We start from the raw sequence: 18,857 nt of genomic DNA on the forward strand, positions 1-18,857 counted from the left end.
CAGCTTCTGTGCTTAATAATACATGAGCATAGTCTAAAAACTATTGTCTGATAGACTCCATAAAAATGGAGAGTGTTGACAGCTTAACCATCTGTAGTAACATAAAATCTGGGTTTATACATGGATTTATAATGGGAGTGAATATTGCCTAATAAGTGTTCTTCCTTAAGACACCTTTGTTGATACTGATTAGTAAGAAATTGTATGGAATGTGATTTTAAAAAACATCAAAATTAACCTGTTTTATTTCTCTGCAATTCTTAATTTAAAACTTTATTCTTATAAATGGTGGCTGTTTGAATTTTGATACTACCCAGTTAATTTTCAAAGCTAAGAGCTAAATTTGGAAACTATCTTGAATCTTAATACATTTGGGATTTCCTTTGGAAAAAAATAAACTGGTGTGTTGCCCCAAATGATTGACTGAAACAATAAAATAAATGTACCCATTTTTCAGTCAGTCAGTACTTTGACCAAAGTCTTTAAGTTCTGTATGATGGATTAATTCATATTGTTGACCTTATTATGATCCTGGGCAGACTGCCATATTTCTGTCTTGATCCCCTTAGTGGACAGTCACTTTGATATTTAAAGCAGTTAAATTGAGAAATCCGAGGCTCTTAGGAGGATGACAAAGCCATAAGATTCCACAGTTTTGAGCAAATAACAATAAACTTCACTAAACAACATTGGAACAGTAATACAATCTATAATGCATGTACAACTTATTTCTAACACACAATTAAATGGTAATTGTGAGCAATAGCCTGATTCCCCAAAGTGTATATCAAATAACAAATATGATCAAAACAGATCCCATAGATCTCTCAGCAAATTCATTAATGAACAGTAGGTCATCAATCTCATTATACTTCACAAAGGATTACAGTTCTTCACTTCTGCTGATTGAACCTTAAAAACCTTTCCCATATGCCACTTTGATATAGACGTTGTCTCAACAACTACTCCCATTCAAGTTGATCACCCAATTGCTGTGTCAGTGACTCCCCTGGACTCCTGAGCTACGTTAGAGTAATTATTCAGAAGTATAATTCCGGTTCTTTACTGATAGCTCGCTCAATCAACCCGTCCACAAAATGCTTCTGGTGAACTTTACAACCTCATTCTGTTGGATAAGGAACAGCAAGAAGCAGAAAGTGTTGGGAGTTGTCTATAGGCCCCAAACAATAATGGGGATATAAGGGAAATCTGAGATGTGTGCAATAAAGATACAACTGTAATCATGGGTAACTTTAACTTACACATACATTGGACAAATCAAACTAACAACTGCAACTCAAGACTGGAAATCTCAGTTAAGCAACTCTGCTCAGTTATGAGGCTTAAGAGTTAAGGTTCTCAATATTAGATTTTTCAGCACTGTTTTATTAAAAGTCAGCGCATACCTCTGCTTTGTTACTGACTGCATCCATTTAATTTTTCTGATAGATTAATAATATATTTGAAATAATGAATTCAGTAGCACAATTGTTCTAAATATGTTTCTCTATATTCCTGAAGGAAGTTTATTTGTTTAAATGACAACATTGACCACAATCATAAGGATGGCGCTACAGTGAAGGCTGTTCTTCGAGATTTCTGAGTCATTATTCCCTGTGAATATGAGTCATTATTCCTGAAGTTTGTACTTGATAGACCTAAACATTAAGGAACCACCCAGAGAAGAGGCAATTCTAGACTGGATACTGTGTACTGAGAAAGGATGAAGTCTTGTTGTACATGTCCCATGGGGGAAGTGTGGTCGTAACATAGGAAAATTCTTCATTAAGATGGTTTTGGGGGGGCGCGCAGTGGTAGGGTACTCCAATGCTAATCTAGGGTCCTGAATCTAAATAAAGGGAACTATGAGGCACAGATAGACAAGGATGGATTAGGGAATGTTTCTAAAACGTTTGACGATAGATAGGCAACAGTTATTATTTAAACAACATGTGCATGAATTACAACAAATATTGATTCCTGTTTGGCGTAAAAGTAAAAGAAAAAGAAAGAAGGTGGCTTAATCAAGACTTGCAAAATAAGTTAAGGATAGTATCAAATTCAAAGAAGAAATGCATAAAATTGCCAGAAAAAGCAGCAAGCCTGAGGTTTGAAAAGATTTTATAATTCACAAGAGGACAGAAAGTTTGATCAAGAGAGGGGAAAATAGAGTATAGGTAAAATTGCAGAAAATCCAGAAACTGACCATCAATTCTTTTATAAATATAGCAAAGATAAATGTAGGTCCCCTAAAGTCAAAAGTTGGGAAAATTACAGTGGGGAACAAAACAATAGCAGAAGAATTGAACACTCTGTTTGGTTCTGACTTCATTAAACAGGGCACAAATAACTTCCCAGAAATGTTAGGGAACCAAAGGTCTAGAGCGAGGGTAGGATTGAAGGAAATTGCACTGGGAGATATTAATGAAGTTAAAGTCTGACATATCACCTGGGGCTGATTAATTTATATCCCAGATTCCTGAGGGAAGTGGTCCTGGAAATATTGGATACATTGGTAATTGTCTTCCTAAATTCTGTAGACTCCGGGCAACTGCTACACATTGGAAGGTGGTAAATGTAACCTCACTTTATAAAAAGCAAGTGAGAGAAGAAACATAGTTACAGACAAGTTAACCTACCATCAGTAGTGGGGGAAAATACTAGAGACTATTGTAAAAGACATGATATCAGAACATTTGGAAAAATTAATGGTTTTGGACTAAGCCAGCAAGAGTTTATGAAAATTAAATCATGTTTTAAAAATCGAGTCTTTTTGAGGATGTAATTAATAGAAAAGACAGGGGAGAAGTGGATGTGGTGTACTGGATTTTCGGAAAGCATTTGATAAGGTCGCAGATAAGATGTTAGTGGGTAAAGAGGCAGGTTAAGGGCATGGATCAAGAATTGGTTGTCGACAGGAAGCAGGGGGTAATAAATGGGTCTTTCTCCCAGTGGCAGGTGGTGATGAATGGGATTACCTCAAGGATCAGTGCTTGGGCCCCAGCTATTCATCTGGGTGATAGAACTAAATGCAATGTTTTCAAATTTGTTAAGACACAAAATTGAGTGGGACTAAGAGTTGAAGAGGATACAAGAGGCTTCTAGATGATTTAGATATATTGAGTGAGTGGGCAAACACATGGCAGATTTGGCTAAATGTAAAATTATACACTTCAGTGTGAAAAACAAAAAGGTAGAGTATTATTTGAGTGGTGATATATTGGTAAGTGTGGCATACTAAGGGATCTGGGTGTACTTGTACTTGTGCAGTAGTCAAGTGAAAGTAGACAGGCAGGTGCAGCAAGCAATTGGTAAATGGTATGTTCGCTATCATTACAAGAAGATTTGAGCTCAAAAGTTGGGATGATTAATTGTTATACTTGGCCTCGGTGAAACCGCATCTGGAGTATTGCCTGCAGTTCTGTTCTCCCTAAGGATAAGGTAGATAGTAACCAAGGTTCATGAGGGAAAGCAAGGCTGTCCTATGAAGAGAGATTTGTTTGTCTGTGCCTGAATTCGCTCAAGTTTGGAAAAATGAGAGGGGATCAGATTGGAACATAAAACATTCTGGCAATGCTGGACAAACAAAATACAGCGAAGTTGTTTTCCCTGGCTAGGAAATCCAGAACCGGGGGTAGTCTCAGGAAATGGGACTGACCATTTAGGATAAAGATCTTAAAAAATTCTTCACTCGGACAATAATGAACTTATGGAATTCTTTACGATAAGGCTTTGGAGGCCAAGGCATTGAATGCATTCAAGAAAGTGAGAGAACAATGTTTAGATTTTGAAGGCATCAAGGAGTATGGGGAGAAAGCAGGAATATGGCATTGCAATAGAGGATCAGCCATGACCTTATTGGATGGCAGAACAGGCTCAAAGGGTTGAATGGACTAACCCTGCTTTTAGCTGCTACGTTTCTGTCAGCTGCTGTGAAGTATTAATACACTCAGACTATTTATGAACTCCTCAGAGCTTCCCCCAACTAAGCCAGTGATCTTCCAACTTCCTGAGCTCCCTGAATGCTTTTGGAGTCTTTGCCTTCTGAATTTAGGCAAGGTAGAACCATCTAGTTGCTCTTGCCCCTTCGTTGTGTTCCCAGTGCAGAATCAGTGTAGAGCAGTGACCTTCCCAGCAGCACAGCTAACTGCAGTACTCCTAACATGGAGTCTACATCTCTTTCTGTCTCTTCCACCTGCTCAGTACTCCCCATTTAACAGTGGAAATTGTTCACTGTCTATCCTTGTAGGTTAGATTTGCCAGCTTATTTACACTTATCATTTATCAGCCTTTAATTATAACCAGCCAAACAGCTACTGTTTATATACAAGTCTTGAATGATGTAGTGTTGAGGTTCATTAAGCAGTATTCCTAATTCTAAACTATCTTCACCGTTAGTAATGACACAGTGATATTGGTGTCAAAATATGCTACCTTTTTTATAAGACAGTTTCTTGATTAAAGTTGTTGTCAATTCATCTAAATATAACTATGGTCCCACATAGAATTAACGTATTGGTTGTGTTGAGTCCTTGCTGATTCTCTGTAGAGTAACCCAGTCAGCCTCATTGCCTTGTCCTATTACTATGTCCATGCAAATTGATTTTCTTGCAGTACCTGTCCTAGTTCCTTCTGAAATTTACTAGTTTCCATTTCCTTCAACCTTGTAAGTAGTGAGTTCATATCATTACATCAGAAATCTCTGCAAAAAGCGACTTGATAATATTGTAGATTCTGATCTATCTCATTTCTAATTAAGTGGTCCCAATCTTAACTGGAGAAGTGGTTCCCTCTAAAGATGGTGATTCAGAAGAAAATGTAGCACCTGCTTTCCACAGGTTAAAGCAAGGTTATCCTACCTGAATGGATTCCTTACCTTCCTGACTTGCTCAGAATCCCATTCAGTTGGTAACTAATCCTTCTTTTAACAAAGAAGCCAACTTTCAATTTTTCTTGTTCATAGATTGTAAGTGCCACTGGTTGGCCATGTATTGCCCATCTGTATTTAGCCCAGCAGATGTAGTGGTGAGCCACTGCAGTTCGTAGTGTCGGCACATCGCCAGTGCTGCTAGCAAGGGAGTTCTAGGGCTGGCATTCAATGATGCTAAAGGAGTGGCAATATAGTTCCAAGTGAGAATGGTGTGTGGCTTGGAGAGAAACTTGCAGTTCCCAAGAATCTGTTGCCCTTATTGTTGTGGGTTGTAGAAGTTGCTGATTTGGGAGGTACAGTGAGTTTTGTAGATGGCACACACTGCTGTGTCTGTGTCTTGGTGATGAGGTGGGTGAATGTTGAAAATCTACCCTTCAGTGGCAATTTACTTCTAAATCCTAATGAACGTGTTTTTACTGAGAATTTTGTGTGAGGGACCTGGACAGATCCAAGTAAACATTTGTAGAAAGGGACAATATCTTTTTTTTTCAAGGAATCAAGCGATTTGAACTGAATTGTTGGTAAACATTTATTTGAGATGAAGGTTGTTGTGCATTGTGAAAATTGAAATTGCCCTCTGGCAAAAGTAGAAGTCTGATCCTGGGAAAGTAGAATTTATAAATTATATGTTTTATGATTCAAACCACTTGATAATACATTGAACTTTGCTAATGTTTAAGCTTGTTTACATTTGAATACAGATTTTCTTTGTTTAATGTAGTCTATATACTCTTGAAAGAATTACACACAATTTTTCTTGCAGACTTACTGACTTACAAATAGCTTAGTATCTCCATTGTTTGTAATTGATTGCCTTACATTTGAGAACAGCTATTAGTCCCAGCCAAATGTTTGAACTATTTGATCTTTGGGAAATGTCCTTGATTTGCACTTATTACCTTGTCCACATCCCAAGCATTGACCAGCTAAGCTATCGACACCACAACACTCTACTTCCTATACAAACCTTTCCTTCATCTCATGTTCATCCAGAATTCCTGAGTTACCTACCTGACTTAGTCTAAGCTTTCTGCTAATAAATGACCTCGAGCCCTATAGATGTGTGGTGCTGATGGAACTTGGAACTTTTTAAAAAGATAATTCTTCAACTGTGTGTAATGGATGAGACACTGGCATTTCACCAGTAGAACCTTGGCTCAAATGAGGCCCAGAAAATGACACACAAATATCTCTCGCTGCTGGTAAGACCTTAGGAAATAGGAACAAGAATTGGCTGCTGTGCAATTCATTGGGATCATGGATGATCCAATATTCCTCACATCCACTTTCCTGCATTTTCCCCTTAACATCTGATTCCCTGACTGATCAAGAATCTAACTATCTCAGCCTTAAATATGCAGGACTGTGACCCCACAGTTCTCTGTGGCAATGAGTTCCAAAGACTCATCTGAGTCTTAAGTTGGTATCCCTTTTATTCTGAGACTATGTCCTGGTGCCTTAGCCTTTCCCATCAGGGGAAATATTGTCTCAGCATTTATTCTGTCAAGCCCCTTAAGAATCCTATTATCTCAATTGACAAAGAAGTGTGGATCTTCACTGGGGAGAGAAACAGAGTTCAGTTTTGAATCCTGTATGATAACATTTCAGAGGGTCATTGTTTTCTTTACAGCAGTATGAACTACTTGTTATGTAAGAGAAGCAAAAGGCTTATGAACTTAAAGCAAAGATCTCTTATTGCATTCTAGAGAGCAAAATGTTTCTCATGCAAAGTTTTAAGCTGGAGTAATTGAAACTAGTCCATTCCAAGAGACTTGTGGCTTTGTCATCAATTCTTTTTTTACAGATTAAAAAGGCACTTGCTTAAAATTATTAAAGTTACTCAACTTCAGCTAATTTGAGGGCATGTTTTACATGTTTGATGGTCAGATGTCCAGACTTTTATGTTCCTTGTTTGTAAACCAGTTGTCCCCTCCACACTTTCCCATGGGTGTGCACAGTCAACAGTGAGGAAGATCAGTCTGTAATAAGTAGTTCTCTAAAACTTGCTGTTAGTAGCTGGGAAATAAGTGACCCCTCAAAGACTTCATTTGTTTTTTTTTATTTCTCTATCCTCTTTCTATGCACCTGTACGGACACTATTCATTTCCTCCCTAATGTAATGTTGTTGTGGCATATACTGAATTTCATTTGTGGTCTAGCCTGCGTTCCCAGCTGACACAGTACAGTTTTATGTCTGCTAACACTATTACAATTTACTGCCAATGGTTCCAACTGAATTGTAACTTCTTTTTTTATTACAGGAGGGCTTATAGAGATAAGTTGAAGTTTTGGACACACTGTGTGCTGGTGACACTAATTATCTTCACAGTTTCTTCTTTCTTTGCTGAACAGGTTTGTTAATCTTGAATTTTTAGTCTTTTATTAAAACTGATCTTCATGAAATACCTTCAGTGTAGCTAGCAGGATTGTTTCCACTGGAGCAGAGCAGTCAATATTCTCATCAATATTTTTAAGATGATTAAGCAGTTTGATGGTGTTAAGCGTCAGTGAGGAGCATTCAAAACTACAGTAAATGTACTAGCATTGAGATTATTTGAACAAAGATTTGGCATGGACATTTGCTAAATGGCTGCCTACTATGCTGTAATCTGTGGTTCTAGATTTCAAATTATTTTTCATTTCTCCCTCATGGATGTTAAAAGTAGAATCACTGCTCAGCGATATTTTTTAAAAAAATGTCCCTGGGATGGTGCTTATTAAGGTATTTGAAATTTTGTCATTTTTATATAGCTGTTTGCTCAACAGACATGCTTTCTGTTCTGTCTCCAAGAATTGTTTCAGGACATGTTTTTAGTCTCACCTTGCAGCTGAAGTAACCTTGTTTGATGCACTTCTAGTTAAATGTAATCAGTCTGTTTGACTGGGGCTACAGGATAAACCTAAAAAAAGCCAAATACTGCGTTGTTTTTTCTAATTCATGGGATCTTTGTGTTGTTGGCTTGGCAAGCATTTATTGTACATCCTTAAGTTCCATAGCGAAGGTAGTGTGAGCTATATTCTTCAGCTGCTGCAGTCCATTTGCTGTTGGTAAAACCACAATGCTATTAAGGAGGGCATTCCAGGGTGTTGACTGAGTAACACTGAATGAATAGCAATATATTTACAAGTCAAATGGTGAGTGGCTTGGAGGGGAACTTGGAAGGATTGGTGGTGTTCCTGACCATCTGCTGCACTTGTCCTTCATGGAAGATGCTGTCTTAAGGAGCTTTGGTGCTTAATTGTAGATGGTGCGCACTTCTGATTACCATCTGTGACTTGATGGTGCAGAGAGTGCATGTTGTGCCAGTAAAGCGGGCGGTTTTGTCCTGGATGTTGAGGTTTTGGAGTGTTGTTGGAGCTGCACCCATCCAGGCAAGTGGGGTATATTCCATTACACTCCTGACTTGTGTCTTGTAGATGGTGATCAGGTTTTGGGGAGTCAGGAGGTGAATTACTTGTTTCAGAGTTCCTAGTATCTGAACTGTGTTTATGTGGCAAGTCCAGTTGGGTTTCTGGTCAGTGGTAACCCCAAGGATGTTGTTATGGAGGATTGTGTTGGTAAGTTCAGGAGCACAAATTCAGTGTTGTTGCCTGAATGTAGTCAGGGTCCAGAGCCTTTGTGATATCTATTACCTTCAGCCATTTCTTGATATTACATGGAGTGAATCAAATTGGCAGAAGACTGGCTCCCTGATACTGGGGACCTGCAGAGGAGACAGAGATAGATAACGTTGATATTTCTGGCAGAATATTGTTGCAAATGCTTTAGGCTTCAATGACAGAAATTCAGTTGGCAAAAAAAAGGCTCTGTCTTTGAATTGGCTGAAAGCGTCTTTTTACTTTTTGTTTTTTGAAGAGGTGGCAGTGGAAATTTGATATAAGTTTTCAAAATCATAAGGGATCTGGTCAGAGTGGATGGAAGACAAGCAGATTGGGAACCAGAGAGCAGGTATTTAAAGTGTTCAGCAAAAGAAGCAAATGGAAGATGAGGAGAAACTTTTTCACACAGTGAGCAGTTAGGGTCTGTTTGGAAGTGTGGGGCAGGCAGTTTCAATTGAGGCATTACAAAGGGCATTAACTGATTAAGTAGAAGCATTGTGCTGGTTACAGGAAAAAGGGCAGGAGATTGGCAATAAGCCAAAAGACTCAGGGAGGGATGGTGCAGACAATAATAACAAGTAGGAAGACAATTGCTGCTACATCTCTAACCTGTCATCATCTCAGTGAAAGAGGAGGCTGATTGATAACATGGTCATGTATTTCTTCCTCCACAATAATCTGCTCCATTTGGGTTCTGCCAGGGCCACTTAACTCCTGCCCCATTACAGCCTTGATCCAAACATAGGCAGAAGTGCTCAACTTGGGGTAGGAGTTCAGCATTATTGCCCTTGACATTAAGGCATCATTTGACCGAGGATGGCATTGAGGAACCCTAGCAAAACTGGAGTCGGTATGAATAACTGGGAGGGGGCTCTCCACTGATTAAAGTTGTACCTAACACAAAAGAAGATGCTTGCGGTGGTTAGAGCTCAGGCATCTCAGTTCCAAGATATCACTACAGGAAAGTATCCTACACACAGTTGTCTTCAGCTGCTTCATCAATGACCTTCCCTCTGTCATAATTGCACAATGTTCAACACGATTCATGATTCCTCAGATGATGAAGCAGTCCATGTCCATGTCCATGAGCAGCAAGTCTTGTGCAATATCCAGGTTTCGGGCTGACAGATGGCAAGTAGGGTGTGTGTCATGCATGTGTCAGGAAATGACCATCTCCAGCAAAAGAGAATTAAACCATTGCCACTTGACATTAGTGGCATTACTGTTGTTGAACCCCCAACCATCAATATCTTGGATGGTTACCATTCACCAGGAACTGACCTGGACTAGGCATACAAACACTGTGGCTACAAATACAGATCAGGGCCTTTGAAAGTTGTGGTGAGTAACTCTCTTCAAGACTCCACAATGCCTGGCCAAGTCAAGAGAGTGATGGAATACTCCCCACTTGCCTGAGTAAGTGAGGCTCCAGCAACTTTCAAGAAGCTTGACACCATCAAGACAAAGGAGCCTGCTTGATTGACAACCCATCCATCATCTTCAACAACTACTCCCTCCATCAGCAACATACAGTAGCCACAGTGTGTACCATCTACAACGTGCATTGCAGCAATTTACCAAGGCTCCTTGGATTGCACTTCTCAAATCAGCAACCTGTCCTGCCTAGAATGTCAGGGGCAGCAGATGCAAAGGCTCGCCATCACCTGCAAGTTCCTCTCCAATCCACATGTCATTCTGACTCCTTACTATTTCACTGTCTCTTCACCGTTGCTTGGTCAAGGTCTTGGAACTCCCTCTTTAACAGTACTGTGCGTGTATGCAGCTGACCATCTAGCCAGCAACATTCACATTGTTAACAAATTTTTTTTTAAAATTCCTGAAATTGGATTTATTGTGGTAGTCTGGTTATTGTCAGTTTTAAATTTTCAACCTTGGGCAAACTGCCCTGATGTAAAACCATGTCTCTCTCCATGTTTTTTCCTATTCAGCCATCAGATCCAGGCCTACCGGTCTCTTCTGGGTATACCTTGCCATTGCAAAATATTTTACATGGTGGAAATTGGAAATAAAAACAAAATGCCAGAAATGTTCAGCAGATGAAAGATCATTAATCAATTACCATTGTGTTCCTGCCCAGATGCTGAATACTTGCAGCAGTTTTGTTTTTTTATGCCCTTGTAATTGTGTAGCATTTTTGTCTTTCCCATCCTGTGAAGTTATTTTAGTCTATATTCAGTAAAAGGTTTGAAGGCCAGACACCCATCCTGGTTGACATATTGAGTGAATTCAATTCCCTATGAACTCTTGATTCTCTCAGCCCCTCCTCATTGTTCCTAGCTCAGATGTTTAAACCTCTGGAATTCCTCTTCACTCTGTGCTTCCCTCCTACCTGTCTCCTCCCATTCACCTCATGTCTTTAACCCACTTTGTCCAATTGCCTTTCAGCCTCTTGCCTTGCTTGTGCAGGAAATGGTTTGTATATGAATTATTGCTGGAGGTGGTTAGTTTTTGTTGATAATTCTGGCTTGGAATTTTCTATCTAGGAATCAGTTAACAATTGGCTTACTGATTTTATTGTAGAGAAACGTGTGGTAATGCTATTTATTTTGTTTTGCCGCTTAGAAAATTTGACTGTTCAGAAATTTAACAAATTCTTTTACTTGTGGTGTACATTTTGGTTTCTTCTTTGAAAGAGAAATGAGAGTAGTTGTAGCTCAGTACTAGCACACAGGTATTTCATGCAGGTCATCTTTGTTTCCAACTCCTCGACCTGCTCCCAATGCAGCTGGTGGAGGTTTTAAAATCATGTTTTTTAATAATGTGTATTTTATCTGCAGATAATGTATTAGCCTGTAATACCCTTGTAGCAAATCACATGGGCCCAATCGAAGTCTTGTGCTAGACTTGGTTGGTTGAAAAATGGCAACGCTAAGATTATTAGTATCCTTGGCTTGTAGCTTAGCAATGGAAACATGGGTTTAATCTTTATGTAACCTAAGGGACACGTGGGCACTTGTGGCATTAAGTTAACATTCTCCAGTCTATGGTTTACTTTAAGTTTTACTCTGCTTGGGAATTCAGACTTGGTTTCCACATTTAATTCTTTGTAAACCCGTGATTTCGGGCATATAATTGATCTTAGCCACAGTGATGTTTGGTGAATTGCATGTCCAGAGTTTAAACTTCAGTTATAGCTATGTTTCACCAGCCAGACTTTTACCAATGGTCCTGGTCTGTAATTATCTTGTAGTCTGGAACTTTAACCAGGATCAATGGAGTACCAGATGCTGAAGGGAGAGCTCCAAACTCTGAGGGCATTAGGATCAGTTTTATGACAAGGCACCTATTCAAAAAGAGACATGACCTTATGGCGAGAATTGCTAGTGTGGTTGGGGAGATTAGTAGAACAATGGGACTGACCATAAAGAAGTAGAAAAGAAGAATAAGGTGCATAAAGGAAGAGTATTGCAAAATAGGAAGGAAATGCAGCCATGTTAGGTAGAAGTGACATGAGGTATGCAAAAACAGATTACAGTGCACATACATAAACTTACTGAGCTACAAGCACAAATACCAGTGTGGGATACCTGCAATGGGAGTAACGGAATTGTGGCTTAAAGATGGTAAGAACTCCAAGGATCTGAAGTATCGAGGAACACTTTAGATAAAGAAGGACAATAATATGGCAATACTAAAGAGGGAAAGCTGTGTAGGATCAGGAAGAGGCTATTTTTTGCGGGGCAAAGAAATTAAGCATTCAGTGGACTTTAAAAGTGAAAGAGACAAAGGAAGTCACTGCTCAGAAGGTGCTGAATGCTGACACACAGATTTCAAAATGAAATTGAATAGACACTTGAAGGAAATACACTTGATTCCCACAGCATTACAAGTTTGGTGGTGGGATGGCTGGATTGTTCTGTAGGGAGCTGGCATGAACTTGATGGGTCAAATAAATTCTTACACTAGCTCCTGTCATACCATTAAAAGCAGATACTTTATGCATAATTAGTTGTGCTGTTAAAAGTAATTGTAAATTAGTATCATACCATGTCCAAAAGATCCACTTTCATGCAATGGGATTGTTTATTGTGGTCTGACATCAATTGCTTTCGTTTCAGTTGATTGCACTTAAGCGAAAAGTTTTTCCAAGGAGACGGGTGTACATGAATGTTGCTCCAGACCGAAGCAGTGTGTAGAAAACGAGAACACAGCTGTCCCTCAGATCCTAATATAGAATTCAGACAGCTGGCCAGCAACAATGAAAAACATTCTGGAGGCAATTATTCACCGAAGGAAAACAAATCCGAACAATTGAATGAAGGAAATCAACAAGAATCTGTGAATGTACCAAAGGGGAAGAATTCTTCACTAATCACCATGTTATTAACCTGAAATGTACAGCTCCAGAAAATGAGGATCTTTGCAGAACAGAGGTGGTGAGATCTCCGTTGTTGGTTGTCGGCTGTCTGGGTTTGGCAGTATTTAGACCCTTGACATTTTAACCTGAACCAAAAGTTATTGGAAGCAAGCGGATAAGTCAAAAGAACGTGTCACCAGGAAACAACGGTCAAACCTGAGCTTGCAAAGGAAATTGGTGGGCCTACTTTCTAAATCAGTTATTCAAGTGCCATTCCATGCCAAATGAACTGACATCCTTCATGGAATAATATTGTTGTGGGTGGTGGGTTGGGCTACTGCACTATAAAAGAACACAAATACCTTTTCTCCATGTGTTAAGTTGTGAAAGAAAAATATTGTGGCATTTCTTTGCAGTGACCACAAAGGTTACAAAGAGCAAAGATGGAAACATGCGTTAATGATGCTGGCTTGGTATTTGCAATGTACACTCCAGTTAATGTGGGGAAACAATGTATTTTATCACACTTCTGCAGATGTACAAAACATGAAGCGTTATAGGTCCTTTATGATATTAGAATTCTATCCAACTGAATTGTCGACACTCCACTGTGCCCTTCGAAAGCAGCACACATGCTGACCTGCTATAACAGCATTTTTATTGCTGTCCCTCCAATTTTTACATAAAATGTATTTTAACAGTCACCAGGTAGTATTTATTGAGCATAAAAGAAGAATCTAATCTTCCCATTACTTACTCATTCGCCACACCTCACAGCAATTCCCAAGTGCCTGTCTTAGTATTAGATATTTATTTATTTTAGAGAAGGTGGTTTCAACTTTTATGAATTGGCTAAAAATAAATTTATTCATTTTTGTTTAAGTTAATCCATTTTTCAGGGGAAATGTTTTCCCCCTTAAGGAGCAGAGACCAATCCCATTGAAATGGAAGAAAATGCACAATTCTTAAACTTTCGGTCTTGGATTTAAAATCAGGTTTTGACAACAAGGAATTTTAAAAAAACATATTTGATTAGAATCATCAGGAGCACATACCAGTCTTTGATCTCCAAGTCAACAAACGACATTTAACCAGGATAACTTTTCTCTCCTATTATCACTTTGCTTGGGAGGATGTCATTCTTTTTCTACATAAATTCTTGAAATTGACACAAATCCTTAAATAGCTGTTTTAAAGCAGTAAAAGATACCCAGAATATCTCTCCAACATGACCCTTTAGTCATTCGTTATTTTTAGTAATGATGCCTTCATTGGTTTGAAAATGTGGAGAAGGTCTTACTGCCATTTGTGGCAATTCATCAGATTAACCCATTTGACATCCTTTGAACCAATCATAACCCATTCAGCCTTGTCATAAATCTGATCAGAGCAGACTTAGCTGCAATCACACAGCTTTGACCAGAATGTAGTGCAGCTGTTTGTAAATCTAGTCTTTTCCTTTTTGTGAAGGTCATGCTGTGTGAGTTCTTTTTAAAAGAACTGTTGCACATTTTAAAGGTAGAAATGTCACTCTGTAAATAGGGAATTTGTGAAAAAAGCTTATTGACTTTTGCAGAATTAAGTTTAGATTCAAAGTATCACTGAACAAATGTGATGTCTTGAGTATTTGAATGATGAAATCTTCAGTTGTGTAAAAATGTATGCTACACTGTTGCAAAATTAGAAGGAATCTGTCTTGTGCCTGCACAAAAACTGAAATGCACTCTTCGGACAAAAGTGGAATATTACAGATTCTGGAAATCTGAAATAAATACAAAATGTTGGAAATGTTACTTTGTGTTTGATCGGTTTTATAGCCACATTTTCTTCACTGCTGTATCTGGCTCTGACTTCAATGTTTATTCATTCCCAGGTCTGGGCATTTTTGACAGAGCCAGCATGTACTGCTCACCTAATTTCATTCCACAATATAGTAGTGACCTACCTAAAGCTATTATAGATGTGTGGTGGAGAGACTCCCAATGTCAGAGAGAGTGTTCCAGGATTTATACTCAGTGATGACAGTGGGATGATAGATTTCTAGTTTGGGACAGGATGTGACATGGAGAGAATTTTTTTTTAAATCAGTTATGAGATGCAGGCATCACTCATGGGGCCAGCCCTTATTGCTAGTCCTAATTCACTCTTGAGAAGAGGTGACAAACTGCCTTCGCAAAAGGCACTTGCAAGAATTGAGATTCTTATGCATCCTTGAATATGACTAAAGTTGTGTGTTTGGTAGATGCTATCGTAGCAGCATTGGTGAGTTACTGTAGTGCATCTTGCAGATTCTTTACTACACTGCTGCAACTGAGCGTCAGTGTTGGAGGGAGCTGATTTTTAACATGCTTCAATGTTTTACCCCCCACAAACCGTGTTTGGGGCCATTTGGTCCTTAAAGTTTACATGACTTAATTCATTAATGTATTTTACCATCCAACATCAAAACGTTAAACACCAGATTATTTGTCTTGTTTATAAATCTGAGAATCGCAATTAAGTAATATTGAGTACAGATAATCATAAATCTAATTTAAAATATAAAGTTACACTTATACAGTTTAAATGATCTTGACTTTAACTTTATGACTGAGATGATAGGAGTGCACTGTCTCTTTTTCTTTCCCTAATTCCAGTACTCCACAGGTCACATCATTTTAATTATTATATCTGGTTCCCAAAATGGCCAATTGTTTGTTTTCTTTATATTAAATATTCTTAAAAATTCATCAACAAAGATTTTTAAATAAACAAAGTTTGTTTATTTTAGAACAAAATTTGTTAAATGAAGATCCAAAACTAATTAACACATTTAGTTTGCAAAATGAAAACAAAATTGTTTCCCCCACTAAATAATCCAAAGCCCCACATGCACAGACTGGGTGAAGGGGATGAAAGAACAATTCTGTTGACAGAGTTTCACTTTGAAAGAAAGAAAACCTTCCGGAAAATCTATCTTGAAAACAAAGGATTAGGTTTGAGATGTTCAGATTCCTGTCAGTCTGACATCTCACCATGTGAGTATAATTGTCACTAAACAGGCAGTGTCTCTGGGGTCTTGACAGACACAGCTTGCTCAGGAAACGCCATCAAAATATCTTCCAGTTGTCCTTCATGAGGCCAGTCAGATTTCACTGGATTCATTACAAAAGTGCTTCAGGAACAGGAAATACAAGCTGAGTCAGTTTCAGCAAGCTTTCCTAACTAAAAACCAACTAGCTCCATGCCCGAAAACTGCTGAACACAAGTCCAGAAATAAAAACAGGTGTTTTCGCTGAATGAGATTAAAAATAAAGACCAACAGTTACCGGGAACCGAAAGTAAACTTTAAAACTGTTCCACTGTCTTTCTAATGACTTTTTAAATCCCAGGTATCTCCACAATCTTTCAACACAATTTGCAAAATATTACTAAGTATGAAATCATTTTAACTTTTAGTAACTTAGTTCGCAAGTGTTGTGATTTGATGCAGGATTGATGCTCCCCCTGGCACGGGGGTCCAGACCAGTGGCTGAGTCTCCATATATGTGGCAGGCTACTTTAGACTGAAACAAGGAACGATTTCTTCACTCAGAGGGTGAAGAACCTGGGTAATGCTGAAAGCGGCAGAAGACTGTAGAGCCATATCACTTTAACCATTTAAGAAAAAAATAGATTTTTGGAAGCAAAAGGTAGTCAAAGCGTATGGGGAAATAGTATAGCATTAAGTTAAAGAATCAGACATTATTGTGTTGAATAGTGGAGCAGGTTTGAAGGGCTGAATTGCCTACTGTTATCTATTATGTTGAATCAGCAGCACAAAAACAGGCCATTTGATCTAAACTGGTCCATACTGGTAACACCTTCACTCCTCATCATCTCATCTATCAGGATATCATTGTTACAGGGGCTCCACTTCTGCTGCGGCTGCTCTGTACAGTAAGTAGTGCTGTACAATTGTACACTAAAGTTGTTCTAAACTTGTAAACAACACTGAAATATGTATGAGCCATAAACATGATATTGTAAATATTGACCTTTGCTTCACAAAGGGCCTTGTGTGCTGGTTGAAGGTTCATGGGAGAAGCTAAACATGCATGTTTGGTGATTTGGCAGTCTACAGTTGTTTGATCTTTGCGATGTTTTTTAATGTTTGAATCCCTTCTTTCATCAACTTGTTTTTGCTTTTACCATTTACTCCCACAAACAAGAATTGCCTTTGTGTGCACTTTGGATGAGGCCAGACCAAGAGCAAATGGTTTTTAATCTTTTACAGGACAGCAGGCAGTATTTAAAGCAAGGTTATTCACATATTGAGTGGTAACATTTGAAACTGTACATTTTCAATGTTATTTTACTAATAAGTCTTTATTATAATTAAATTTCAAACTTCCTCTATGCAAGCAGAGTTAATGTTTATTCACATCAGTTTACAGTTCTTTTCAGTCGGCTGGAGACATAACTGCATCCAACTTCTCCAGTTTTTATTATGTCCATCTGATTCAGTTCAAATTCATTCCCAGCATATTCCAGGATTTGCAGTCTGCAAGATTTCGCCATCCAACAACCAGGTAAATTCCTACGGTCAGAGCATGCGGTTGGAAGGCATGTCTAGATTAGCACTCAGAGGGATTTAATAGCCGCACGTTAGGAATGTTTTTGAAGTATTCAAATGACCATAAAGTGCTTTGGAACATATGAAGGCATGAAAAGTGCTCTGGAAATGTAAGTTACAACTTTCTGTTATTTTAAGCAGTTATTGTGAGAAATTGGAGTTGGCCAGATGATCACTCAGTCAAGGACATGGCAAATCTACCTAAAGTCAGTTCCATTTACAGCACAGAAGGAAGAGGCCCCTGTGAATATCAAGTCTTTACTGGCTCTCTGTACAACAAAGTCCCATTATACTCTTCTGTCCCAGAGTCCTTTGTGCTCATACAATTTTTTGTTTCAAAATTATTGATATTCTTTGCTTCCACCGCTCTCATGGAGATTGACTTTCAGGTCATTACTACTCATTGCATGAGGAGTTTTTCCCACCAGTGATCCCTATAAGTTTGCAAAATCTCGCAGTCTCAGTCTTGAACATGCTTGATAACATTTTCATGAACATTTTGAAGATTCAGAACATTCTACTGGATGAGACTTCTCCTAAGTCCACCCCTTGTAGGATGGTGAGGACATGTTGTTAGTTGTGTGCAATTCCACCCCCCCCCCCAACCAAAAAAAAGTTGCCAAAGGTTAACTGTGTCCCATAAACCACACTTGAAAGCTGGTAGAATCAGAGGATTAACATGTGTCATGTACAGTCTCAACAAGACCTCCCAAATCGTACACTCAGTACTCTGACCAATAAAGGAAAGCATTCCATGCACCTTCTTTACTGTCCTATCGACCTGCGAGTCTACTTCCCAGGACCTTACCATTAAGTGTATAAGTCATGCTCTGATTTGTCTTTCCAAAATGCAGCACCTCACATTTATCAAAATTAAACTCTATTTGCTGCTCCTCAGCCCATTGGCCCATCTGATCAAAATCCCATTGTCCACTGAGGTAACTCCACTGTCCACTACACCTCCAATTTTTGAAGAGATAATTTGGTCTAACTTATCCAGATATACTAAATTAATCTAGTCCTATCTGCCAGTATTTGGCCCATATCCCTCTGAACTCTTCCTATTCATGTACCCATCCAGATGCCTTTTAAATGTTGTAATTGTATTTATGTCGGCCACATCCTCTGACCGTTCGTTCCATACATGCTCCACACTCTGTGTGAATAGTTGCCCCTTGGGTCCCTTTTAAATCTTTCCCCTCGCCACCATAAATCTATGCCTCTAGTTTTAGACTCCCCTACCCTGGGGAAACACCTTGACTATTCACCCAATCCATGACCCTCATGTCTTGGAAAGTTGGAAGGATACTGATGAAATAAGAAGAAATTGGCAGGTAATCAAAACGTAGATTTGAGGAGAGTGACAGAAGAATCGTAAGATGAAATCCTGGCACTCCCAACATACTATAAAATAG

The 18,857-nt window shown here is 38.7% G+C and overlaps 1 protein-coding gene across 4 annotated transcripts in view; it reads left to right on the forward strand.

The window, feature by feature from the left end:
• gnptab (N-acetylglucosamine-1-phosphate transferase subunits alpha and beta) overlaps window positions 1–14,631 on the forward strand; it is an 86,034-nt gene extending 71,403 nt beyond the window's left edge. For all 4 annotated transcript variants that reach the window (XM_060839599.1, XM_060839598.1, XM_060839600.1 and 1 more), the window contains 2 exons: window positions 7,192–7,282; window positions 12,610–14,631. In XM_060839599.1, the coding sequence (XP_060695582.1) occupies window positions 7,192–7,282; window positions 12,610–12,687 (169 nt within the window). In that variant the 3' untranslated portion in view covers window positions 12,688–14,631. The remainder of the gene's footprint in view (window positions 1–7,191; window positions 7,283–12,609) is intronic.
• Window positions 14,632–18,857: the final 4,226 nt, after the last annotated feature.

Source organism: Hemiscyllium ocellatum, chromosome 19 (genome assembly GCF_020745735.1).
Source record: "Hemiscyllium ocellatum isolate sHemOce1 chromosome 19, sHemOce1.pat.X.cur, whole genome shotgun sequence".
Taxonomy (NCBI): domain Eukaryota; kingdom Metazoa; phylum Chordata; class Chondrichthyes; order Orectolobiformes; family Hemiscylliidae; genus Hemiscyllium; species Hemiscyllium ocellatum.